General features: G+C 41.7%; 1 protein-coding gene across 3 annotated transcripts in view; it reads left to right on the forward strand.

The window, feature by feature from the left end:
- CDH13 (cadherin 13) overlaps nucleotides 1-27,769 on the forward strand; it is a 1,187,225-nt gene that overhangs the window by 741,833 nt on the left and 417,623 nt on the right. For all 3 annotated transcript variants that reach the window (XM_055299711.2, XM_055299712.2, XM_063613011.1), the window contains one exon: nucleotides 1,266-1,410. In XM_055299711.2, the coding sequence (XP_055155686.1) occupies nucleotides 1,266-1,410 (145 nt within the window). The remainder of the gene's footprint in view (nucleotides 1-1,265; nucleotides 1,411-27,769) is intronic.

The raw sequence follows: 27,769 nt of genomic DNA on the forward strand, positions 1-27,769 counted from the left end.
TGTCTTTCATTTTTCTAATTTGGGCTCTTTTTGACAGTAGTATTGATGATAACTGATAATAACTGTTGCAACAATAGCAGCAGTTAATATCTTGAGACATATTATATGACAGACCATATATTAAATGCTTTAGAAATATTGTTTATAGTGGTTAAAAAGGTGAGCTCTGGGGGCAGACTTCCCAAGGTCAAATCTGGACTCCAGCATTTATCTTCTATTTGCTTTCATTCTCTCCTCCGTAAAAAGATCCAAAGGGTTGTTATGAGAATCAAGTGAGATAATATAGTATAGAGCTAAAGTAAGCATTGGATAAGTGTTGGTTATTATTCCTAATGAGTGTTTTGGTTAACCCCATTTACAGATGAGAAAACTGAGATCCAGTGTCTTGCTCAAGGTCACACAGATAGGGAAGAGTTGTACTAGGATTCCAAATGCAGATGCCCTTTTCTGACCAAAATACTCTTATGCAGGGACCAACACTTATATCCAAGAAGAAGTATTACTCTTATCGCTGAGTTAAATCAAGGTTGAATTAAGCACAGAAAATGTGTGCATAAGGTCCCTGTGATTCACTGGAAATGCCATGGCATAATTCTTCATTTCCAAGACAAGCAAAAAAGTTGTTTTTTTTATGCTGCCTTCTTCATTGAGATCTGAAAGTAGTTCCCTGTGGAAGTGATTCATAGTGTTGTGAAATCCTCTGAAATTGTAAAGAGCCTGGTGGGCAGGAATCCCGAGGTCTCATTCAGGCCCCCTGCAAATTCTGAGTTCCTAGCCAGAGGAAAGCCCCCTACGAATACTGACGTGACTTTCTCCTAAAAGATTGCCATAAACACTTTTGGTTATCTCTTAACCAAAGAGTGTTATCTCTTAATCAAACTTGGTTCATAACTGCTTAGTCAATTTTTATTAGCATAACATTATTTTTAAGCATAATGATATTGGGAAAACAGAAATGATATAAGCATAATTTCTTGGCTATGACTGTTTATGTTTTGAGTTTTTTTGTTTTAACTGTCTTTGCAGATTTGATGAATTAATTGTAAATTTCCCAAGGGGGATCTAAAGTGAACTGATCTTTGCCTTTTATTCTGGAATGTTCCATTTCTATTCTAGTCCCAGTGACTATCCATTGAGACCAAAATTTCACTATTTCCAAGGGCTCATAAAATTGCTGATATAACCTACTTTCTCTAGAGAACCTTATTTGAATTTTCATAATGAATTAATATCTTCTTTCTCCCCCAATCTCTTTGCTCAAATAGCTATTTGTGGAGACCACTGATGTCAATGGCAAAACTCTCGAGGGTCCAGTGCCTCTGGAAGTCATTGTGATTGATCAGAATGACAACCGACCGATCTTTCGGGAAGGCCCCTACGTCGGCCACGTCATGGAAGGGTCACCCACAGGTATGTCACATTGGCTTACCTTTAGCATAATGGCTTGGAAAGAGGCACACTATGATCTTTGTGGATTCTAGGACTGTCTTATGGCTGTTCCAACTTGTCAGCTTGTGTCACTGTTGACTTATTACTTCCCTGCGTAGAAGCCAGGTTGGAAAGCTAAAGTGCAAAGCTTGACCGAGGTGTTGCAAGCTATGGAAACGTCTTTCATTGTCTCTGAAGATGATCCTCCAAGGATGACTGCCATCTAAGTCTCTAAGGCGTGACTGATGTTGGGCATCATGTAAATATGCAGCTTACCTTTGTGAAGGTCCAAGGCTAAACTTTGTGCTATAGCAGGGCTTTGATGAGAATTGGGTCCCCATTACAAACTCCTCAGTTCTTTCTTTTCATAGTGGCTTTTTAATAAGAACTATTTTAGTAAAATAGGTAGGAATTCTTCCCTTCCCTTAGAAGATGTGCATGAAGAAACCTTTTGTCTTCAGTCAGAGGACCAAAAGGAAGATGTTTGATATCTCTCTCTGGAAATGTATGTGCCTACTGTTATAGAAGTCACTGAAGGTTACTATAGAGCTCCCGCTACCTTTTCCTATGTTTAACCTTTCTATGAGGGACGGTTTTAGAATTTAGAGCTTCCTTTTTTGGCCCAATACATACTAATTAAAGTATCCCATAGCCAGCATCTGAAGTCACTCCTGAGTATAATGCTTGAGAAAATGAAAGAATAAAACAGAAAAATTCCTCGTCGGCTGGACTTTGATTTTCAGCTTTAAAATACACTTGAGTGAAAAAAAAAAAAAACCATATTAAGAGTATCGTGTTGCTGTTCTTAGATTATGTCCAAATAGGTAAAATACTGATTCGTCAGACCAGACAGGAGATGAGAGGTGCTTTTACTATTTTTCCCCCTTTTCTGAATTGATGGGATCTATCAATGACATGTAGATACATGAGGCTCTGGAAATGTTGCCATGGTAACCTTCCCAGACAACCAGATGAATAATTGTATGCAAAATACCTAAAATCTCCGTCAGCTTCAAGGAGCTGGGTCTTTATGCACTGCATCAGATACCCCAAGGGCAACAGGGACCCTCTTCCTTTCCAGCTTTAAATACAGTCTGTAGAAATGAGACCAAATGCACTGCGTGTGTGCTGGGGGGTGTTTGGGGGAGTGTTGGAGGCAGAGGAGCAATGACAGGTCTGGAGAGAAGGAGAGACAACAGGTGAAGGGAGGTCAGGTCACTTTAGGGCAGACAGTCCACGTGGCCCCTCTCTGTGAGCTGCTTTTGATGGAGAGATGGCTTCTGGTGAGAAACACCCTAGAATTTGGGTTTGATGTTTACAGAAATCTTCTTAAACAAGCTGATGTGCAGAACACATTTGGAGAACCAATGAGGAAAGCGATTAAAGAGGCCAAAGTTTGAGCAGAACAGAAAAATGATTCCCAATTGCTATCTGTGGTACCCGGGACCCGTGAGTCAGTGACCAGAATTCAGATGGGCTGGAAAATTGTTCTAAATATAAATGACAGCACTTACATTCGGGATGGCTGTGAGCTCGCACATGTCTTTGTATATTATGTGTGTATATGATTAGATGGTGTCCAATTTTCCTCCCACTGTGCCTGTTCTTAAAGTTTAGAAAAGAATTTTAGATTTTTTTTGCTATATACATGTAATATTTTTTGAAGAAAGAGTTCTTTATGCACATTGAATTTCTTAAATCACAGTTATTCAGCTAGGGACACTTCTCCAGCAAAACGTAAACAACCCCAAATATCTATTTATGACTGGTATTATCCTATGAAAATACATAAAGACTCAGGTGTCTGTATGGATTCATTGTTTTCTTTCTCGGCACCCTCTGGGTTGGACTATAGAGCACGAATTGAAATAGAATCAGTCAGATTTGGGATCCAGAGTGTGGAAATCTTGCAAAAGACTTTCCAACCAAAAGCCACTTAGATTACTTAGCACCCTGTAAGAGAGCTGCAGGCAAGATGGCCCCTGAAGCATCCATGAGGCCAATGGGAATCTGAGGAAGAAGACAGTGTCCTCTTTCCAACCTCTTCTTCAACTTAAATCATTTACAAGTAATAACAAACCCTAACTGGCTGTAAAAATGATCGTCTCTTGTATTTCCATTATGCTCTGCTCATCTGTGGCTCATAGGATCCCATGTGTTGCAGAAATTATTCGACACCCACTGGGAGTGGGAGTGGGGGTAGGGGTGAGCTTTAGGGTGGGGGTTGAGGTTGGGGTTGCGGGCTGACTCTAGAAAGAGTTCTATGACTTTTCCATGCTCTCACAAATAAAAGATGGGAGTCAGTGCATAACCTACCTTCAAATCATATGCTCTTTCAACTGTCCCACCGAATTCATGGTGAACACAGCCATTGGGTATCATAGCACTGAGTCAAGCATTTACTGTGTGCCAGCAGCCACATATATACAACATCATTTCATCCACGATCTCACTTCCTCCCTGAGAGGTAGATACCACTATCCCTATCTTACAGATGAGAAAACTGAACATCAAAGAGGCTCAGGAACTTGCCATAGTTACCTGGCTGGGGAAAAGACACAATTAGTGTCTATGTCTCCAGCTTCAAAATTTGGTGAATGGTTGCTTATTTCGCTAGTAAGAGGCTGCCACATCTGCCTCAATTCTCTGCAAATTCTGGCTACCTCTGCACTGGCATCATGCTCAAAAGACTAGTCCGGGTCTGTCTACAATAGCCCACGTTTCTTCCTGGGCCTTGTGTGAGCTACAAGAAACCCAGGAACCAGCTGGATGCAGTGGCTCAAGCCTGTAATCCCAGTACTTTGGGAGGCTAAGGTGTGTGGATCATGCGGTCAGGAGTTGGAGACCAGCCTGGCCAACATGGTGAAACCCCATCGCTACTAAAAATACAAAAATTAGCTGTGTGTGGTGGTGGGCCCCTGTAATCCCAGCTACTTGGGAGGCTGCGGCAGGAGAATTGCTTGAACCCAGGAGAGAGGAGTTGCAGTGAGCCAAGATCACGCCACTTTACTGCAGCCTGGGCGGCAGAGAAAGACTCCATCTAGGAAAAAAAAAAAATGAAACCCAAGAGCCACCCGACCCTTTGGGTCTGCTCTCTTCTTTCCACGTTTTATACCACAGACTGTTTGCAGGCCCAGCTGGGGGAAGTATTTGTGCAGTTCTATCAGATGAACTCATTTAGATCCTCACAGAAAATGACTAGTTCTTATGATGAAATAGCCAAGCCCATTGAATCACCTCTAGGTTTCAGTAGAGTTAAATGTTGAGGCCCTTGTCACCACTCATGTCAGTTTTTTCTGAGCCTACATAACCAAAGACAGCTTCATGGGGCCCAGCCTTTGTGGCCTCACACAGCCCAGGGAACAGAAGGGTCCCATGCTCAGAAGGGCCTGGGGCTTGATTTAGTGTTCTGCTGTCACCGTCTTGAAATTCTTAATAATCATTGAACAAGATGTCTGCATTTTCATTTTACATTGAGCGTCACAGATTATGTGGCTGTTCCTGCTCACAGCATTGTAGCCTAGAGCTGTGTTTGACGCTGTGCTCAGCTATTTAACATGGTGAGACCTCAGGCAAGTTACCGAACCTTCTAGAAGCCTCTGCAAATAGGGATAGAATGTAACAGTACCTACCTTAGAGAAGCATATGTGAGGATTCAGTGAGACAACATGCTTCACCCAGTGCTTAGGGAATAGTAAATGTACAAGGAATGCCTTTGTATTGTTAACACTGCAATTATTATTTTTATTCTGGAAGAGTACCCTTTAGCAAAGGTAAAGCAAAGAGACACATGAGTTGTGTGAAGACAAATTCATCTTCCAACAAACCACGCATCATTTTCGTGTCCCCATGTGTTCAAATGCCCTCAGCACCAATCTATCACAAAGGAAGGTCACCCATATTTATCTGTATGTGCAGACAGGAGACCATTCTGGCTGCTCAACGCTAAACTCCAGGGTATTGTTTTGTTGAATCATTCCTGGATGAAGGAAGATCAACAGAAAATAATGGTATTTGACTTTGCGGTTCATGAGCCGTTCCTTTTGCAGAGCCACAGACATTGATTTATGAGGCCCAAGCCAAGGCTCTGGCTGCTCCTTGGGGGCAACCAGATCTCTGTGTGAGTTTGGTGTTTTCTGATGCCCAAGACATGGTGTTCATGAGTAGGGGGTAGAGGGTGAGAACTCTTGAAATTCCTGGAGGGCACTAATTCCAAGGCCCCATCATGTCTTGTTGGCATCAATTCATGGGTGTTTTGCCCTCCCATGGTTTCCTGGGTACCTTTGAGAAGGGCTGACCATGAGGAATGGCATGTCAGGCTCCCACAGAAGCAGGCCCTGAGATGAAGGTTGAGGCCTGTGGTTTACCTGAGAGGAACAAGGACAGATACCAGGTAAGGTGAGGTGTAGAAAAGGAAGTCAGACAACTTGAGGTGCATTATTATTATTATTATTATTATTATTATTATTATTATTATTTATGAGACAGAGTTTTGCTCTTGCTGCCTAGGCTGGAGTGTAAGGGTATGATCTCAGCTCATTGCAACCTCCGCCTCCTGGGTTCAAGCAATTCTCCTGCCTCACCCTCCCGAGTAGCTGGGGTTACAAACACCTGCCACCATGCCCAGCTAATTTTTGTATTTTTAGTAGAGATGGGGTTTCACCATGTTGGCCAGGCTGGTCTTGAACTCCTGACCTCAGGTTATCCACTCACCTTGGCCTCCCAAAGTGCTGGGGTTACAGGTGTAAGTCACTGCGCTTGGCCCCTGGGGTGCATTATTAAACCAGCTCCCAGAGTGAGCAACTGCAGGTTTATCCTTTTTGGGGAGCTCTAGGAAATGACATTAAACACACAGGTTAGAGTCATCTCAGCTGAGGGGCAGGTAGCTAGAATATCTACTCCCCCAAGCCTGATAATGAGACATTGGTTCAAAGCTGGCCCCAAGTGGGGGCTTTAATTTCCAGGCACTGGCAGCCAGCTGTGTGCAAGAGCAACCTGGGATCCATCAGCTCCAATATCCTGTCCTCTTGAGGCCTCGGCCTTCCAACAACATCAGTATCTGGCTGTGGGTTGTGTTCTCTCTCCTGGCTTTTAGCCACCCCAAATGGCAGCCAGGGCAGCTGGGAGAATGGCAGCCCCCACCCTGGACAGATGGGGCACCTTTGAGAAAGATAGGTGGTGAGAGGTCACAGAAGGAAAGAATTAGCTCCCAAACTGCATGACTGAGAAAGACGAATGTGGTGTTTACCTAGAGGTGCACATTCTGAGTCCCTAAAGATGCACATTGCTTAGGCATGTCTGATCCTTCTTGAGGCTGTTGAAGACAAGCGGAGATTAGCAGTTACATCCTCACTGTCTAATTTGTGAAAGCCCAGCCACTTTCCCTCCCTCACTTTCCTGTCTTATTCCCTTTATTTTTTTTTTTCCATCCAGTATGCTTATCAAGCATCTACTCTGTGCTAGTGCTATTCTAAGCTCTGAACGTCCAACACTGGACCTGGCAGGTGCTGCTTGTTCCCTCCTGGTATTCATAGCTGAGGAGGGAGGACCGCAACAAATAAATAAGAAAGAAAGTTGCAGCGACTGCTACAACGTAGCTGTACCTGATGCTCATCTCAGGAGGGGCCAAACCTAGTCTTTTAGTGAGAGGAGGCCACTCTGAAGAGATGACGTAGGGAGTTTTTGTCTTTTATTTTTCCTTCAGGATCCACCTGAGTTCCTTTTCAAGACACAGCTCCTTTAATTTTTAAACACGTCCAGCCATTCCAGACATAAGGAAAAAACAGCCGATCAAGTGACCTTTGGGACTAACGGCTATCCTGCGAGCTCAGCTTTGCTTGGAAGTTGCTGTTTTCCAAAACAACTTGAGCTAAATAAAGATGGCTAAGATAGTTGACAGTTGACACCTAGCTCAGCAGACAGTCTTCAGGTTGTTGCTATGGCCTGGTAGTAAAGTCCCTTTTCTGGTTACCTTTTAACTTGCTGCAGTAACTGTGATGTGGCTTTTCAACCCACTGACTTAATTTTTTTTTTGCTGGTATTTTCAGACTTTCATGCTGCAGGCTCCTCCATTCTCAACTGCCCCAACCAATCCTGTGTGTTTCTGGAATACCAGGCATGTGGCTATTTCATTTTTTTTTATCAGGTAGATATATTTTTAAAAAAATAAATAAAGCAATTCTGTTCTTTTCAAGTGAAAGAAAATTCAGTCACTCACCAATCCCACCATTCAGAGATAACCACAGTTGACATTTTAGTGAGTGCAGTTCTGAGGTTCTCTCCCAGCTTCTCTACACAGAGAGATGCAGGTGCACAGTTTTACACAATGGGAGCTCTATGTGCTTTTCTGTAAATCTCTCTCTCCACTCCTCAGGGTCCTATGGACATTTTTGTAAATCAATAAACATCAAGCAACATCATTGTTTCAAACAGCTAGCGTCTGGATCTACCATCGTCTACTTAACCAATTTCCTATCGATTTAAGTTGTTTTCACTTTTCTACACTTCCATCATTTCTGCAGAAGAGAGCTCATCTCTTCTCATGTTGGTGACAATTTCTATCGGATACATTTATATGAGCTGGATTAATGGGACGGCAGATATGCCTTGTTATTTTTTGATCCCTGTTCAGGTGATGCTTCTAATCAGAGGGTTTTACTCTGTATCTTGGCTAAGCTTGTTCATGCAGCAGGATACAACAGTCTTTCTTTTCACACACAAACATACTGATGGATATTTTTGTTTGTTTCTCCAGATGACACTCAGTGTCTTCAAGTTTTTGTGGTCATTTCACTAGCTGTTTTGTGGATTGTGGCTGGCCTTGCTATGGAATCCTTGCTGGGTATTGTGGTGGAGGCAGAGGAATGCAGTGGTTGAGACTGGCCCCTTTCCTTAGGTCATCACTGGAATTTTAGTGAAGAAGCGCTGCCTAGGGATGGTATCATTAACATGCTGCAGAGCCATTGAGCTTGGAGGAGACAGCACTTGAATTATGGTAAAATTCACTCCAGTACAGGTGACCATAAAACAAATTTTATGAAAGAGTTGCATAATCCAATCAGAGACCATTTCCCAAAGGGAAAATTCACAACTAAATGGAATGAAAAGTATTATCTGAACTTCACTAGCTATTGACTCCACCTAGTCATTCAAGAAGAAAGGGAATGCTTATACACTGTTAGTGGAAATGTAAACAAATACAATCGTATGGAAAGGACTATGGATAGTTCTCAAGAAACTAAAAATAGAACTACCATTTAATCCCGCAATCCTGCTACTGGGTGTCTACACAAAGGAAAAGAAGCCACTGTATCGAAAAAACACCTGCGCTCGTGGTTATCACCACTTATATTTATCACCACACCATACATACATACATACACACTATGGCATTCTATTCAGCCATATTAAAGTATAAAATCAGCTGGGCATGGTGGCTCACGCCTATAATCCCAGCACTTAGGGAGGCTGAGGCGGGCGGATCACGAGGTCAGGAGATCGAGATCATCCTGGCCAACATGGTGAAACCCTGTCTCTACTAAAAATACAAAAAATTAACCGGGTGTGGTGGCGGGCATCTGTAGTCTCAGCTACTCAAGAGGCTGAGGTGGGAGAATGGCATGAACCTGGCAGGCAGAGTTTGCAGTGAGCCGAGATCGTGCCACTGCACTCCAGCCTGGACGATAGAGCAAGACTGCATCTCAAAATAAATAAATAAAGTATAAAATCATGGCTTTGGCAACAATGTGGATGGAACTGGAGGCCATTATCTTAGGTGAAATAACTCAGAAAGTCAAGTACTGCATGCTGTCACTTAGAAGTCAGAGCTAAATCATGTGTACACATGGATGTAGTGTTGAATAATAGACACTGGAGACTCAGAAGGGTGGAAGCATGGCAAGGGTGTAAGGTGTGAGAAATTATGAGTACAATGTATGTTACTCGGGTGATAGTTACACTAAAAGCCAAGAGTTCACCACTGTGCAACATGTAACACAGCTGCGCTTGTACTTATTAAATGTTTACAAAAAAAAAAAAAAAAAAGCTGAATCTTTGCCAAGTTGCTCCTAACTGTGTCTGAAGGTCCTCTGGTGATATCTCACACTGGCTTACAACCAAGGCAGTCGGCTCCGCTCCATTGTCATAGCCATTGGGATTTTCCTCCTCCATATCCCAGGCCCCCGCCCTAATGGGCACCATTGCACATGTCAGGGTCCCGCCCTAATGGGCACCATTGCACATGTCAGGCCCGCCCTGATGGGCACCATTGCACATGTCAGGCCCACCCTGATAGGCACCATTGCACATGTCAGGCCCACCCTGATAGGCACCATTGCACATGTCAGGCCCGCCCTGATGGGCACCATTGCACATGTCAGGCCCACCCTGATGGGCACCATTGCACATGTCAGGCCCCCGCCCTGATGGGCACCATTGCACATGTCAGGCCCGCCCTGATGGGCACCATTGCACATGTCAGGCCCACCCTGATGGGCACCATTGCACATGTCAGGCCCGCCCTGATGGGTACCATTGCACATATCAGGACCCTTGGCTGCTGGCTCACAGGAGCTGGATACCAAAGCATCTGCTGGGACAGGAGAGAATGCCTGAATCCCTTTATTCTGGTAGAAGAGTATCTAACCAACCAACAGAACTGTATGTTTCATCTTTAATGTGGATAACTATGAAAACAGGTCTTTTCATTTTTACTCATAGCTCTCTCCCCCTAAATTCACACATGCAACTCTGGGGCTGGAGATCCACTCAAGAGATGGACACCCCATTGTTTCCTGAAACACTCTCCTCTCTAACCGTGAAGTGTTATTCCTGGACTAGCCTACGTATCTGCCTCTCCTCTGCCCGTCATCCGTGCTCATATCATTCACATTAGACCTTTGTATTCTGGGTGAACTGGGGAGATGTGGCCCTTGGGTTCACTTTGATTACTTCCTTGTAAAAATAAATGCTTAATAGCCCTGCCCACTAATTTTTTGGATATATTTTAGGCCCAGGCTGGGAAGCATCCTTCCATCACTCTATATTTGGAAGAGGGAAGGATTTGTGGCATCAAATATTTAAAAATAAAAGTAAAAATGTTAAAATTAATTGAGTAATATAATTAAAATAATAGTTTAAAGTGGCAGCAGGGCAGAGGAGCATTTGTAGCTTCAGAAATGTAGTGATCATTCTACAGTGTTTTGAAAAGATAAACCTGTCAGGAATTTCTAGCCAAAATGAAAATTGGTGGTGGTTGAGCAGCTGCAAAGCAAAAGTGAAAAAGTCCTTGAGTTGTCCTAGTACAGAGCGTGCTCACCAGCGCCGTTGGATCCCATCCCTGATACCAAAGGATCCACTGTGAATAGCCCAGCAATTTTTAGCACTGCAGCTGAGTAGAACAGAGTGGGAGATCCAAATGTCATCACACATTTATAATTTCAGGGAAACCCTTATTTCGAATCAGTTCCTCATAACCATTTCTTCAGTAAATTCATTCAACAAGTATTTATCGGGCAGTTTCTATGAGTCAGATAATATTCTAGGGACTGGGGATATAGCAGTGACCAAGACCATTTAGAACTCTATTCTTAAGACATTGCCACGTTCCTGGGAGGTGAAATGTGCCAACAAAAATGGATAAACCAGACAATTTAAGTTTTGGATAAAATAAAACAAGGTACATTGTTTTATTGACATAAGGTCAAGAAAAGCCCTCTCTAAAGAGGAGATGTTGAAGCTGAGCCCAGTGAAATAAAGAAGCCTACCACATAAAGGCATGGAGAAAGGATGTTCCAGACACAGGGGCCGGGAAGTGCAGAGACCTGAGGCAGGAATGACCTGAGGGACGGTAGTACCAGGTAAGACAGGGAGATGGGCAAGGGCAAGATCCTTCTGAGCATGAGTCAACAAACTATGGGCCATGGGCCAAATCTGTCTCTCTGCCGGTTTTTGTTTTTTTTTTTTAAATAAAGTTTTGTTAGAATACAAACATGCCCATTCATTCATGTATTGGCTATGGCTGCTTTCGCACCATGTTGGTAGAATTGGGTAGCTGGGGCAGAGACTGTATATTCCACAGAGGCAAAAGTCTGTAATACCTGATCCTCTGCAAATAAAAAGTTTGTAGACTCCTGGCTTAGAGCTCCATACATTTTGATTACATTTTAAACTTAGTAGGAAGCCCTTGGGTGGTTTTAAGCAAGAAAGGAGTTAAATATGATTTTAATGTTGAAAAATGACTTGTGCTATTCCATGGAGAGAGAAATAGGGAAACAAGGCATTTCAGTGTTCTAGGCATGAGAAGACCATGGCAGCTATGGAGATGGAGAGAAGAGATGGCATAAGATTTTTGCAGCAAGTGTGTAACAAATTGGAAAATTCTAAATATTGAGTCATTTTATGATGCCAGCTTATTATAACTGATACCATCTATATGGAATTACAATAATACTCTAAAGCTTAATAGTTTTGTAAATTTTCTGCAAGTATAAACCAGACTCTAGCTTCAGTTCTCTTTCTCAGCAACACAGTTAAGACCAGGAGAACCGAATGGTTTTCTCTTCATCCTTCAACTTCCAACATTTAGCAGAGTCCCAGGCACAAATTCTCCACCCAATAAATTCCACTGGATGAACAAATGGCCCCAAAGCCCAGAAAGCCTGAATCCCGATAAACTGCTTTTTAATTCAATTTTTAAATAAATGGTTGTATTTATTGAAAATGTATTCATTCCTTAAACAAATATCTTTTGAGTACCTGCTGTATACCAGGTATGCTGTTTAATGAGGATGGGGTTGGAGGGGGTGAATGCATGAAACAGAATGGATGCTGACTCTGTAGAGCTTGCAGACTAAAGAGGAAGTCAGTAAATAAAGCATCACTGTTACACAGGGGAACATCAGTAGGCTACCGGGGGCATCTCTCCAGGATTAAGGGAGGGAGATGATGTCTGTCCCAGGGTAACAAAGCAGTGATAATCAGCTGTATATTTTTCTACCACTATTGTGTACTGGATACTGGTCCAGGTTCCACACCTACCTTTTGAAGCATTCCTTACAAATGTTTGACAAATTGAGGAAATGGGCAGACACTCAGGGAGGTTAGGTGACTCCCCCGTGGTCACACAGCTGGTGGGTGATGAAGCTCAGATCGAAACTCAGAGCTGTATGACTCTAATTCCTGTGCTTTTTCTTTTCATTTCATCCCCATCCACAACACCCAGTGTCCTTTAACTCTTTCACCTGTGATGATGTTGCGAGTAATTCCAAAGTTGCTACCTTAAATGTAAGAGAGCATTTTCTTACACACTTAGGTGAGTGGGTTTATTTATTTTAGAGTGTGTGTGTGTGTGTGTGTGTGTGTGTGTGTGTGTAGATGAGAGAGAGAAAGAAAGAGAACACCACCAACCTTCCTTAGTCATTTTATAGTAGCCCAGCTTGCCAGGTAACTGCACGCAGCCCATCCTTACCGGTGGTGACCTCAGATAAAGCCAGATTCTCCCCCTAGCGGTAGTTTGAGAGGTGTTCAAGAACTCGAAGATTCATAAAGCATGCTGAGCCATCCATCAGTCAAGACAGTCTACAAATGTCAGAAAAGATTGACAATCAGCAGGGAGCTTGATAAAGCAGCTTTTACTGCGGCACCGTTGCTCTAAGACTCCCATCCCTTCTGAGAACGCAGTCTAGAGCTGCTGCTTCCGTTTATCTATACAAATACCTTTGAAACACTTCACCTTAATATATATACGGTAAGATTTTTTTTAAGCCCTGAATAATTTATGTATAGAACCACCCCCCTTCTTAACCAAATGGAAGAGATTCAGTATGCTGAGTTCAGTGGGAAGAGGGCATATAAAATCCCTTTCAAGTATATGTCTTATAAAATATAGGTCATGAATTGGGTTTTTCAGTATCAAAGAAAAAAATTTTAATAGTCTTACAGCTTTTTTGCTTTAATCATGGGTGCATTTTTTAAAAACCAAGTATAGTACCCAAAGCTGTTTTATTCAGAAGACTGGCTCTTTTCAAAGAAGTCTCAAAAGTTCGGTTTGGGGAATTCTTGTGTTTTCTTTCTTGCTCCAGTTTTCCACTTTTCTTTAGTGTGTCACCATCTTTATCTCCTATGATCCTAGTTTATAACAGGCTTCTAACATGGATGCCTTCCTCTTGGAGGCGGGTTGGGGATTGTGTTCCTGCAGTCAGGCTATGTATCCTTAGAAAAGGGCCTGCTTTTCAGAATGATGGAAGACCTCGCTGGCCTGTTTCCCTGGCCCGTCAAATCCAGACTCCAGAACTGCTTTGCCATCTGTTCCTCTCCTTCCTTCTCATTTCTGCAATTTTACCGTCTCTCTAGCTGAAGAGGTTCTATGCTTGTTGGCTCACACTAAAGTCATAAGCCAGGGCTAGAGAGGATGACTTGAATAGTAACATATGTGTATACACATACTTGTGTATGTGTCGGTACATTCACATACACACACGAAATTAATCAACTTCGGTCTGTGATGCACTATTCAAAAATGCCTGCGTAGATTTTCACTAGCTTTGACAACTACATTTGATGTGTTTTACCTGGAAATGTTGACCCACGCAGCTAAAACTCAGGTAACCCAAGAGACTACTACTGCTGGCAGTGTCATGTTTGGTGATTTCAGACACCATGGAGCAGTGGTCCAAGTTTGAATGATTTTGTCCCCAGGAGACACTTTGGGTTCCACACTAGGGAAGGAGAGGATACAACTGGCATCTAGCAGGCCAAGGCCAAGGACTGCTAAACATACGTCAATGCACAGAACAGCCTCCACAACAAAGAATCATTTGGCTCAAAATGTCAGTAGTGCCAAGGTTTCTCCCTAAATGGAGAAAATGAGGAGTTTTAGTTATAAAGCCCAAATGTAAAGTTGGCAGGAGAGATGTTACAAATTGTAGGCATTGGCTGGTACCTTTTTATAGTGAGCTACAGGAACCCACTCCTCTATGCAGGATCAATGGACATGGAGCTTGTTTTAACAGTGAGCATTTTGTGAGTGGGAGATGTTGCCAGGCCCTCTGCTGAGGGCTTCCTGTGTGTTATCTCATTGACTTACCACAGCAGTCTAGAGGCGGATGCTATGATGGTCTCCATGTCCCAGTGAGGAAACTGAAACTTCAAGAAGCTAGAAAACAAACTGTCCAGCAGAGCAGAAGCATTTTCCTCAAAATCCATTCTGCTGTCCTTTAGTAACAGACCCCATTGTACCTTAGTAGCAGGTGTTCGTATGAAGACTGTATTGCTCAGCCTCCCTGGCAGCTAAATGTGGTGATGTGAGGAAGTACTGACCAATGAGCTAGAAGCAGGGGTCTATGTTAGACTTCTAGGATGGGTTCTGAAAGAAGCCACCTCACCTAGGAAGAGTATCTTGTATTCTCCTCCTACCACCTATTTCTTTTGCTGTCTGGAATAGCGATATGATGGCTAGAACTCAAGCAGCCACCTTGCTCTGTGACACAGCCTCAAGGGTAGAAAATAGGTGCTAGGAAGGAAGGACAAAAGACAGAATAAGACCTGATTCTGTTGCTTGTGGAATGCCATGGCAGCCCTGGATTGCTTCTCTCCAGAATTATTTTACATAATTATGAACTTCTGTCTTATGTAACTCACTGTTATGCTGAATTCTCTGTATTTGTAGCCAAATCTAATAACAGCTGAAATATGCAGCATCACTCAACCAGTAAAAATTAGAGCCCAGACTATTTGACGTTGAGTCAAGCCACGCTTTTTAATCACTGTGCTGTGCTGCTCGAGACATGAGCCCACTTAAGCCTCTGTATGCCTTTCATGCACCAGTTTTCCTATGGTAATCAGAAAATTGAGTCTTTATTGGAACAAAAATGGTCTTTGTCTCCTCTGTTATCTTAGAATTCCTTCCAGAAAGCATTCTAAGGCCTCTTTGACATTAGACATTTTTATTAGTTTAAAAAAGAACCCACTGCCTTATGATGGGAACTTTCTTAATGTAGTTATTTTGATATCCTACTATTACTGTAATTTCCGATCACAGTCTAGTACTAATAATCTGGAAAGATTCCAATAATGCACACCATGATGGGGCTGCCATTTATGTCAGTGTGCTGGCTTCAATTCCACATTCCAGGGGCCAGAGAGGAAAACTTTAAAGGGCTCTAGAAGGTTTTCAGAGAATATTAATTTTTTTCTTGCCAGTGAATTAAGTTGAAGTGCATCATGACAAAGTACCTGTGAGTTCATCAGGTATATCAATGTATTCTGACAAGGGTACAGCACAAGGGTTGAGATGGCTGATTCCCATCTCCAAAAGATCTGGTTTTCAGCTATGTTTCCACCGCGATTATAAGACCACAAACATGTTATCTTACCTCTCTGAGCTTTGAGTAAGTCCTTTGATCATGAGGCTAATAACAATGCCCCGAAAGGATGGTTCTGTGAGCACGTAGATATCAGGCGCTGCGCACCATGGACCAACAAAATACCACATAGGTTACAAATACTGGCAGGCACCAATGGCTTCTTTTCAGTCGTGCTAATTCAGGAGGGTCTTAGTGTCATCACCGAGCAGCTTGCAGGGGTTGGAAAGACTCTAGAGACCCACGGAGCTGAATTCTAGTCCTGGCTCCTTCTCTTATCAGCTGTGTTAATTTGAGCCTCTATTTCCTCTGCTGAATTGGTAATAATCTTCTGTGGCAGCACTTTGTACGAGTTTGAATTGGGCATATTCGAAATGATTCATTATAGAAATGTAAATAAAATTTTATTTGTGCAGAGAATTAGAAACAAAGTGCTCTCCGAATTTTTAACTATTTGTCACAAATTTGTAATTTCAAAGTGGTTGTCAGGATTCTCTCTGTCACTCTTCCTCAGTTTTTTTTGTGATATAATTCATACACCATACAGTTTACCGATTCATCCATATAAAATTTGTCATTCAGTGGTTTTTAGTATATTCACAGAATTGTGCGATCATTGCCACAGTCAGTTTTGAATATTTCTGTTATCCCAGAATGGAACCCTGTAGCCATTAGAATCATTCCTCATAGTCTTAAGACACTGACACATATACTTTCTGTTTCTATAAATTTGCCTAGCTGGACATTTCAGAGAGAGAGAGTACATAGTACGTGATCCTTTCTGCCTGGTTTCTTTTACTTAGCATATTGTTCAAGCTTCATCCATGTTCTGTGTAGCAGGTAACAGTACCTCCTTCCGTTCTATTGCCAAAGATAGGGCTTGTTTTTAAAATAAATTTGCTCTTGCCATAGGAAATGTTGCTTTAGCTTGAACAGATTAATACCCACCATTCTTTGTCAAGATTAGTCTTGAGTTACGCAAATTCTAAATTATTTGAGATATTCGAGAATGTACCACCTACAGAAAATACATGTGTGTTCTGTGTACCTTGCAGTTTTGTTATGAGAATTAAATGAGATAATACATGTAGCAGTAGGGCTCAGTATATCGGAGAGGGTTCCTCAAGAAACAGGACCTTCTACTATTTTAGTTTGTTTGATTGCTTCATGGTAGATCTATTTTTTATCTGCTTTTTCTATAATTTCAAACTTTTTTTTTGGATTTGGGCATACACATGTAGGATCGTTATATGGATATATTGTGTGATGCTAAGGCTTTGGGTGTGATTGAATCTGTCACCCAGGTAGCAGCATAGTACCCAACAGTTAATTTTTCAACCCTTTCTCGCCAGCACCCTCCACTAGTCCCCAGTGTCTGTTGTTGTTATTTTTTTTTTTTTTTTTTTGAGACGGAGTCTCGCTCTGTCGCCCAGGCTGGAGTGCAGTGGCGCAATCTCGGCTCACTGCAAGCTCCGCCTCCTGGGTTCACGCCATTCTCCTGCCTCAGCCTCTCCAAGTAGCTGGGACTACAGGCGCCTGCCACCACACCCAGCTAATTTTTTTGTATTTTTAGTAGAGACGGGGTTTCACCGTGGTCTCGATCTCCTGACCTCGTGATCCGCCCGCCTCGGCCTCCCAAAGTGCTGGGATTACAAGCGTGAGCCACCGCGCCCGGCCTGTTGTTGTCATTTTTATGCCTTAACGTCTAAGAGTTCCTTATGTTTAGCTCCCACTTATAAGTGAGAATGTGCATATTTGGTCTTCTGTTCCTGCATTAATTCAGTAGGATAAAGGCTTCCAGCTGTATCCATGTTGCTGCAAAGGATATGATTTCATTCTTTTCTCTGGCTGCATAGCATTCTGTGGTGTATATGTACATTTTCTTTATCCGTTTCACCATTCATGAGTACCTAGGTGGAGCCCATGTCTTTGCTATTGTGAATACTGCTGCAACAAACATATGAGTGCATGTGTCTTTTTGGTAGAACAATTTATTTTATTTAGGATATATACCCAGGAATGAGATTGCTTGTTTTCAGTTCTTTGAGAAATTGACAAACTGCTTTCCACAGTGCCTGAACTAATTCACATTCCCACCAACAGTATACAAGCTTTCCCTTTTCTCCACAGCCTCATTAGCATCTGTTGCTTTTTGACTTTTTAAAATAGCCACTCCAACTGGTGTGAGATGGCATCCCATTGTGGTTTCAGTTTGCGTTTCTCTGATGATTAGTGATCACAGTTTTTCATATGGTTTTTGGATACTTGTTTGTCTTCTTTTGAGAAGTGTCTGTTCATGCCTTTGCCCACATTTTAATAGGGTTGTTTTTCGCTTCTTGAATTATTTAAGTTCCTTATAGATTCCAGATGCTAGACTTCTGTCAGATATATAATTTGTGAATATTTTCTCCCATTTGGTTTGTTGTCCATTTACTCTGTTGATAGTTTCCTTTGCTGTGCAGAAGATCTTTAGTTTAATTAAATCCTACTTGTCAATTTTTGTTTTCATTGTGATTGCTTTAGAGAACTTAGTCATAAATTATTTCCCAAGGCCAATGCCCAGAATGGCGTTTCCTAGGTTTTCTTCTAGGATTCTTATAGTTTGAGGTTTTAAATTTGAATATTTAATACATCTTGAGTTAATTTTTGGATATAATGAAATGTATGCATCATTTCATTCTTCTTAATATGGCTATCCAGGTATCCAGAACCATTTATTGAATAGAGAGTCCTTTTCCCATTGCTTATTTTTATCGGCTTTGTGGAAGAGCAGATGGCTATAGGTGTGCAGCTTTGTTTCTTAGTTCTTTATTCTGTCTCATTAGTCTATGTGTCTATTTATGTACCATACCATGCTGTTTTGGTTACTGTATCCTTACAGTAGAGTTTAAAGTCAGGTAATCTGAGCCTCTGGCTTTGTTCATTTTGCTTAGGATTGCTTTGGCTATTTGGGGTATTTTTTGGTTCCATGTGAATTTTAATAGTTTTTCTAATTCTATCAGAAATGACATTGGTAGTTTGTTAGGAATTGCATTGAATTCATAGGGAGCTTTGGGCAGTGTCTCATCTGTTTTTGTGTTTATCTTACTTTAAGGAATCTCCATCTGTGAAAATTCCAACTGATTAAATAAAAAATTTGTCATAAGTCACCTCTAACAGACCTGCTTATCAGGTGTCTCCAAGATGCTGTTTAAAAAAATCTGGTTTCGGCCGGGCGCGGTGGCTCACGCTTGTAATCCCAGCACTTTGGGAGGCCGAGGCGGGCGGATCACGAGGTCAGGAGATCGAGACCATGGTGAAACCCTGTCTCTACTAAATGTATAAAAAAAAAAATAAGCCGGGCGCGGTGGCGGGCGCCTGTAGTCCCAGCTACTCGGAGAGGCTGAGGCAGGAGAATGGCGTGAACCCGGGAGGCGGAGCTTGCAGTGAGCCGAGACTGCGCCACTGCACTCCAGCCTGGGCGACAGAGCAAGACTCCGTCTCAAAAAAAAAAAAAAATCTGGTTTCTTCCAAAGTGTCAAGCTTTCAGGAGCCCACCAGTGGTCAAGTTAGATACCCCTTCGTAAATTTCCACCCACATCCACATATTCATGAGGCAATCTGAGACTTTTACCTTTGTCAGCCTGAGTACATTTCTCTTATGGTAATGTCACAGCCATGTGTATGAGCTGTAATGAAAGACAGCTTTTGAAAACTCCTATTCCAAGGTCTTTCCTGACCTATTTCAGCAAAATGTGTAAGTGAAAGACATTCAGACACCTTTTGTCTTTATCTCTTTTTGCCCTAGGCAATAAGGTGCCACAACAAATGACTTTTTGCTCCTTCAGCAAGCCGCCATGGCTCACCTCCTAGGTGGGAGACATCAGGATGAACATTTTCAAATTCATTATCCCATTCCATCCCCCCAGTGAGATTGGGTATTACTGTCTCCATGTTTCATGTGAGGACACAGAAGCTCAGAAAGGTCAACACCCATAATCAGAGGGGGAACCATGTAAGTCTGCCTTTGCCTGACCTCAAATCCCATTTTCCTTCAAGGATACTGCATTTCGTCTATCTCATTGTGGGTTAATTACTTCTTAGTATGCTTGCTTGTCCTCTATGATAAGACAATTTTATACTTATTCAGCGGTCTCTAACATAAGCATTCAGTCCTGCTCCCCAGCCAAGGCTGTGCATATAAATAGGAAATGTTGATTTTATTGCTTATGGGAGATGCCACAGGCAAGCATCAAAAACTGCGGTGGGGTTTCAGCTGAAAGTGTGCAGGTTAAGAAGCTGCTCTAGGTCACCCCTGTCCATGGGGTTTTTCCTTACAGCATGAGACAGTCCTGCTATGCCTGGTCCTAATTGCAACTCAAACGATAAGGTCAAACTACATTTTAAAAAGGGCAAACATCACCAGGAGGAAATTTTCTAGAGTTAGAAAAACTGTAACCAGGAATCTAGAGATGACATTTATCTTTTAAAGTATCAATCAGAGATGAATTCTGTTGCAGTCAACAAAATAGCAATCAGCAGAGCTTAAACATCGCAGGTTGCTTTTCCTTGTACTTCCAGAAGCTGGGAGATGGATGGCTGCTTCTTGTGCTTCAGTGACTTGATAGTTGGCATCTCTGTGAGTCTTTGGACTTTCCTTTGTGGCTCCAAGAAAAAACATATAAAGCAGTATTTATATATGTATAAGCACGTATGTGACTGTGCATGTGTGCATGTATGTGTGTGTGTATACGTGTATTGTGGGCTAGGGAGGAAGGGATTTGGAATGGATTTGGGGTTAGCCTGTGAGTAGTCCTCACACTATACCCAAAAGTTAAGAGACCACTAAATGAAGAAGAAACCAGCATTACCCAAGCTTTTATTATGAATTTGAGAATTAGTTGGTGGTGAGAGGCATCACTGAAATGGTCAATTGGTTAAATAAGAGAAGGAATCAAAGTCAAACTGGCTTCTTTACTGGCAGAATTTTGAAAGACTTCAAGATGTGAATAGACACATCAGTTTCCAAGATGATGTCACACCAGAGAATCTGTTATGAGCAGGATGTTCCGTGAGCCTGGCACATGGGAGGTGGCAGATCCTTTGGAACGGCAGCTCTCAGATCCTGAGCTGCTAGGTATCATGGGATGCTGAGTGGGTGTGCTCCTCCTCCACAGAGGAGTTATTAGAGCCACAGAGTTAAAGTAAGATGGCCCGAGAGCAAGACAATGAATATCAGAAAGGGTCACAGGGCATCAGGTGGACTTTTGACCTTGGGAGTGTGACCACCTACAGTGGACAGAGGGGAGTTTGTGAGCAATTTTGGGATAGAGACCATGACATTAATACTTCTTGAATCTCATTCCCTCCACACTCACCCCTCCAATTTAGCTAGCTTTCTCTGAAAAGCCAATACTCAAAGAGTAAAATGTTTACTGAATGAATTAACATGTTATATAAATGTCAACCCAAGAATTCTGGAGGGTCATTTATTTCACTTCTTCTCATGGGGACCAAGCATCCATCTAGGTTCCTGGTAGGAAATTGACTATCTGGGATCCTTAAGATGGACATAATAAGTCCAAATACAAAATGGCAGACAGATTTTCTGCCTGTGGATCTACCCAGAACTGTTGGTAGCTGTGTTTTATAGGTTTCCAGGCAGTCTCTCCCTCACTTTCCTGTTTACTAGTAAGTGCCTGGCTTTGATGTAACTGTACTATGCAAGATACAGAGCTATGATTTTCATACATATCACCTCATTTCAGCTTTGCATTATCCCGAGAAATAGATAAAGGAATTCTCATTTACAGATAAGGACCTGAAGCTAGTACATAGGAAACTTACCTAAGTCTCACAACTTCCCTTCACACCTTCTCTAAGACCATGTGAATCTATCTATATAAAACAGAGCTCAAGATGGAAGAGGTGACTTTAAACTCATAGGCTTTTACCATTGCCCCAGAGGGAAAATGGAGCCGGAACGGCATTACTTGGTTATTCTAGAGACCAGTGAAAGTACAGCGATAATTTGGGACTTTTATGAATGTTTCTTTTATAGATGTTTGTATCAGCCAGTGTTCTCTAGGGAAACAGAAACAATGGGAAGAGAGTGTGGGTTGGAGGCAGAGGGAAGGAAGAAGAGAGAGAGAGATTCATTGTAAGAAATTGGTTCTTCCAAACACCACATGTTCTCCCTTATAAGTGGGAGTTGAACAGTGAGAGCACATGGACACAGGGAGGGGAACATCACACACTGGGGCTGTCAAGAGGTAGGTAAGGGGTTAAAGGAGGGAGAGCATTAGGACAAATACCTAAGGCATGAGGGGTTTCAAACCTAGGTGATGGGTTGATAGGTGCAGCAAACCACCATGGCACAGTGTACCTATGTAATAAACCTGCACGTTCTGCACATGTATCCCATAACTTAAAGTAAAGGTTTAAAAAGGAAATTGGTTATTAAGATTATGGAGGCTGAGATGTGCTGTCAGTAGCTGGAGAGCCAGGAAAGCTGATGTGTGGCTCCCGTCTGAGTCTGACGTCCTGAGAACCGGAGAGCTAATAGTATCATTTCCAGTCTAAAATCCGGCAGGCTCAAGACGCAAGAAGGGCCAATGTTTTTGTTTAAGTCCAAAGGCTGGAGTGGACTGATGTTGTACTTCAAGACAGGCCTCTTACTCAGCTTTTTGGTTCTGTTCAGACCCTTAACTGAGTAGATGAGGCCCACCGCATTAGGAAGGGTCATCTTCTTTTCTCAGTCTAATAATTCAAGTGGTAATCTCTTCCAGACATGCCCTTACACCCAGAGTAACAGTTGCCCAAGTACCTGGTTACCCCATGCTCAGTTGAGTTGACTCATAAGATTAATCATCCAACTGTTGTAGGCCAAATGTTGGCCCCATGATCTCCATCCCCTAGCGTTACTCCTGTAGTTATGTGACCTCACTTGGCAAAGGAGACTTTGTTAGTGTAATTAAGGTTGTTAATCAGCTGACCTTAAAACAAAGAGGTTACCCAGGATTATCCAGGTGGACCCAGGTGATCACATGGGCCCTTTAAAGCAGAAGAGGAAGGCAAGAGAGTGAAAAAGAGAGATGCAGCACCAGAGGAGAGTTAGAGAAATGAGGCCAAGATTAGTTCAGAGGGTTGCCAGTTCTGAGATCCTGAGAAGGATTCAACCTGCTCCTGGCTCGCAGATGGAATTGGGCTGCATGGGAAGTGTGAGAAATAAATCCATTCTGCCAGCACCCCAAATGATGCTGGAAAAGGATTTTTCCCCCAGGGACTCCAGTAAGGAACACTGCCCTGCTGAATCTGAGATTTTGGCCTTATGAGCCCCTAAGCAGGAAACCTACTGTGAACCCCACAGAGGTCAGACTTCTCACCCACAGATACTGTTGTTGTTTTAAGCCACTTAATTTATGATAATTTTTTACAATAGCAATAGAAAACTAATACAGAATGTGGTTACATTATCTTACATACCATTTAAGAGTAAAGCTGATTTTCACAACAAAATAACAGGGGTTTTTTTAAAAAAGGAACAAATTCATAAACTGTTTAACAGCTATCAAAAGTTCATTTTCAAACAAATTACCAACTTATAATTTTCAAGTATTCCCAATACCAACATCATTCTTAAATTAAAACAGCAACAGAAGGAATCTCGGGGACATGTTTAGCAACACATCCTAATGAAGCTCCCAGAATTATGGATACTTCTGATATGCATGCGATGCCACTCGTTACCATGAACCCTCTTTTGAGGAGGTCGTGCTGACTGCATTACAAGCTTTATGTGCGAGTCTCCAGGCCGCTCATCTTTCATAAGTCACATTGCTGCTTGCCACAATTCACCTCGCTTTCCCAGAGTAGAAATCTTTCATAAAATGCTGGGATTTGAAGTAAAAATCACACTGACAGAACGACATCATCCCTGCAATTGGGATAAGCTACCATCATTAAAGAAGTTGCAGTTGCTGGTTTAAGGCTTGTACAGCTTTTCGATATTCTCCAGATAGTCTCCTGACACCTACACCTAGAATACGTGTGTTGGAAGTAATCCTTTATGACAGGTCCCTTAGTGTACTTGTTTTGGAGTACGACCTCTCCTGCCCTGTCTTCATTGCAGAATTGCTGGAAAGTCTGAAATGGGGAGCACAGAAGGTCATGGTGTGGTGCTTGACACTTAGGGACACTCAAAAAAGTATATAAGTTGCCTTGATTTATCACATACTGTGCGTAAGTTATGCTGTTCACGTTCAGCCAACAGTATGTTTAATCCCCAAAGCCCTCTTTTTTTCTTCTTCTTTGTTTTTGGCATATAACAGCTTATTGCAATATAATTCACAGACTATATGATTCACCCATTTAAAGTATATAATTCAATGTTTTTTGGTCTATTTATAAAGTTATGCAGTCATCACCACAATCAATTTTAGAACATTTAATCACTCCCAAAATGAAATCCTGGGCTCATTAGCGATCATTCCTCATTTCCTCGAAAGCTCTTTGGTACTAGACAACCAATGATCCACTTTCTATCTCCATGGATTTGCCCATTCTGGACATTTCATATAAATGCAATCATGTAATATGTGGCCTTTTATGTGTCTTGTTTCACTCAGCATCATGTTTTCAGGTTTTATTCATGTTGTGATATTTATCAGCACTTCATTTCTTTTTATTGATTATTAATATTACATTGTATGGATTCATGTTTTATTTTAACTTTTTAGATTATATTTTATGACATTTTATTTATCCATTTAAAAGTCCATGGACATCGGGTTCTTACTACTTTTTGGCTACTAAGAATAATGCTGCTCTGAACATTTTTATGTAAGTTTCCTGTGGATATATGTTTTCATCTTTTTCTTAAGTATATATCTGGGAACGGAATTGCTGAGTTATAAAGTGACTCTGTGTTAACCTTTAGAGAAACTGGCAGACTGTTTTTCAAAGCACCTGTTCCATTTTACATTTCCATCAGCAGTGTATGAGGGTTCTAATTTGTCCACTTTTTACCAACACATGATTATTGGTCTTTTATTATAGCCTCCTTACTAGGTGCAAAGGAGTATCTCATTGTGGTTTTGATTTGATTTTCTTTTTCAAGATTGCTTGCCTAGTCTGGGTTCTTTGTATTTCCATATGAATTTTGAAATCAATGTTTCAATTTCCATAAAAAAAAAAGAGACAGAGAGAGAGAGAGAGAAAGGCAGCTGGAATTTTGAAAGGCACTCTTTTGAATCAATCTGTAGATCAACTGGAAGAGCATTGTCAGCTTAACAATATTGAGTCTTCCCATCCATGAACATAGAATGCCTTTCCATTTATTTTTGTTAATTTCCTTCAACAATGTTTTGTAGTTTTCAGTAGACAAGTCTTGCATTTATTCTGTTAAATTTATTCCTAAAAATATTTGATGATATTGTAAATTGAATTATTTTCTTAATTTCATTTTTGGATTATTCATTGTTATTATATTGAATCAATTGATTTTTGTATACCGATCGTCTGTCCTTTAAACTTGCTGGGAGCTCTCTTTTAACATAGACATTATTATGCTTATTTTATGTCTTCAATTACTTGCTCAAATCTCATAGTAGAGCTAGTGGAGCCCAACATTCATATTCTGTTTGTTATACACTCATAATTATACCAGTATATGTGCACAAGTCAAATATTAAACAGATGCATACTGAGGTAGCATTGTTGCAAATCGTCATCTATTTGAGCTTACCTTTCCAACGTGTGAACTAATTCTGGAAAGAATTTGGTTGCTTGCTATAACTTATGACTTAGGATGCTTTTTCCCTTCTTCAGCTGTCTTTTATTTGAGCCATGATTGAATTATTCACCATGCCTAGTTGTTTTCCTCTTTCCTAAACATTTAAAAATTAACTCATTTTCTTTTTTTTTTCTTTTTTTATTTCAGTAGGTTTTCTGGGAACAGGTGGTGTTTGGTTACATGAGCAAGTTCTTTAGTGGTGATTTCTGAGATTTTGGTGTACCCATCACCTGAGCAGTGTACACTGTACCCAATGTGTAGTCTCGTATCCGTTGCCAGGCCCAACCCGTTCCCCAAGTCCCCAATGTCCAGTACATTATTCTTATGCCTTTGCATCCTTATACCTTAGCTCCTGCAGGTGAGTGAGAATATATGACATTCCATTTTCCATTCCTGAGTTACTTCACTTAGAATAACAGTCTGCAATTCCATCCAAGTTTCTGTGAATACCATTATTTCATTCGTTTTTATGGCTGAGTAGTAGTATTCCATGTTTTATATATATATATATATATACTAGGTTTTTTTTGTCCGTTCATTGGTTGATGGGCACTTGGCCTGGTTCCATATTCTTGCAATTGCAAATTGTGCTGCTATAAACATGCATGTGCAAGTATCTTTTTCGTATAATGGCTTCTTTTCCTCTGAGTAGATACCGAGTAGCCGGATTGCTGGATCAAATAGTAGATCTACTTTTAGCTCTTTACGGAATCTCCACACTGTTTTTCACAGTGGTTGTACTTGTTTACATTCCCACCAAGAATGGCCATGATCAAAAAATAAAAAAATAATAGATGCGGGGAAAGGGGAACACTTTTTACACTGTTGGTGGGAAAATTAGCTCATTTTCTAGTAGCAGTGTATCTCTCCAACAAAAATGTCGCCTTTTTTTTTTCCTGAACACACCATCTCCCATCATTCTTGATGCTAAAATATAAGCATGTAGGTCCTAACCTGTCTCTCCTCCTTTAAGAGTGACCAGAGAGTCTCTTCTAGTGTTTTTTTTTTTTTTTTTTTTTTTGGGTTGGGGGTCTCACTGTGTTGCCAATCTGAAGTATAGTAGTACAGTTATGGCTCACTCCAGCCTCTAGCTCTGAGGCTCAGGCCATCCTCCAACCTCAGCCTCCCCAGCATCTAGGACTACAGGTGTGTACCACCAGGCCCCGCCAATTTTTTTTTAATTTATTTTTCATAGAGATGGAATCTCACTGTGTTGCTGAGGTTGATCTCACATCCTTGCCTTGAGTGATCCTACCACCTCAGCCTCACATAGTTTTGGGATTACAGGCATGAGCCACCATGACTGTCTTCTTCTAGTCTTGATGCCTCTCCTCTCCATCTGTAGACCCCACTCCTCCTAGGTCACTTCCTGTGACCCCACACCGACATCCTTTCTCTAGATATGGCCATTCCCAAACTGTGAGCCTCGTGTTTGTATTCATGACACATATGTAGCATCCACTGTGAAATCAAAATTAAGGTGAATTGTAAACTCAACCACCTGGTTTCATGTTGACCTTGTCCCTAGACTCCCATTCCCTGAAGCTGGTCTCGCTCTCTACTTTGAAAACACAGTTGATGCCATCTGAAACGATCTCCTCAACTTGGATTTCTCTGCCTATATTTATCTGTATCTCCAATATCTCCTGCCACTCAAGTATCTTCTTTTTATTAAAACTTTCATATTGTTGGCTGGGCGTGGTGGCAGCACTTTGGAAGTCTGAGGTGGACAGATCACGAGGTCAGGAGATGTAGACCATCGTGGCTAACATGGTGAACCCCCATCTCTATTAAAAAATAGAAAAAATTAGCCGGGCGTGGTGGCAGGCAGCTGTAGTCGAAGCTACTTGGGAGGCCGAGGCAGGAGAATGGTGTGAACCCGGGAGGCAGACAGATCAGAGGTCAGGAGATGGAGACCATCCTGGCTAACATGGTGAAACCCCATCTCTACTAAAAAATAGAAAAAATCAGCCGGGCGTGGTGGCAGGCGGCTGTAGTCGAAGCTACTCGGGAGGCTGAGGCAGGAGAATGGTGTGAACCCGGGAGATGGAGCTTGCCTTGAGCCAAGACTGCACCACTGCACTCCAGCCTGGGTAACAGCAAGACTCCATTTCAAAAAACAACAACAACAACAAAAAACTTTCATATTTTCAGTTCTGTCTTCTTTTTATTCTTCCTTTACCTGTACCTTTATTGATTTATTTTAACT

The sequence above is a fragment of the Symphalangus syndactylus genome, chromosome 11 (assembly GCF_028878055.3).
Source record: "Symphalangus syndactylus isolate Jambi chromosome 11, NHGRI_mSymSyn1-v2.1_pri, whole genome shotgun sequence".
Classification (NCBI taxonomy): domain Eukaryota; kingdom Metazoa; phylum Chordata; class Mammalia; order Primates; family Hylobatidae; genus Symphalangus; species Symphalangus syndactylus.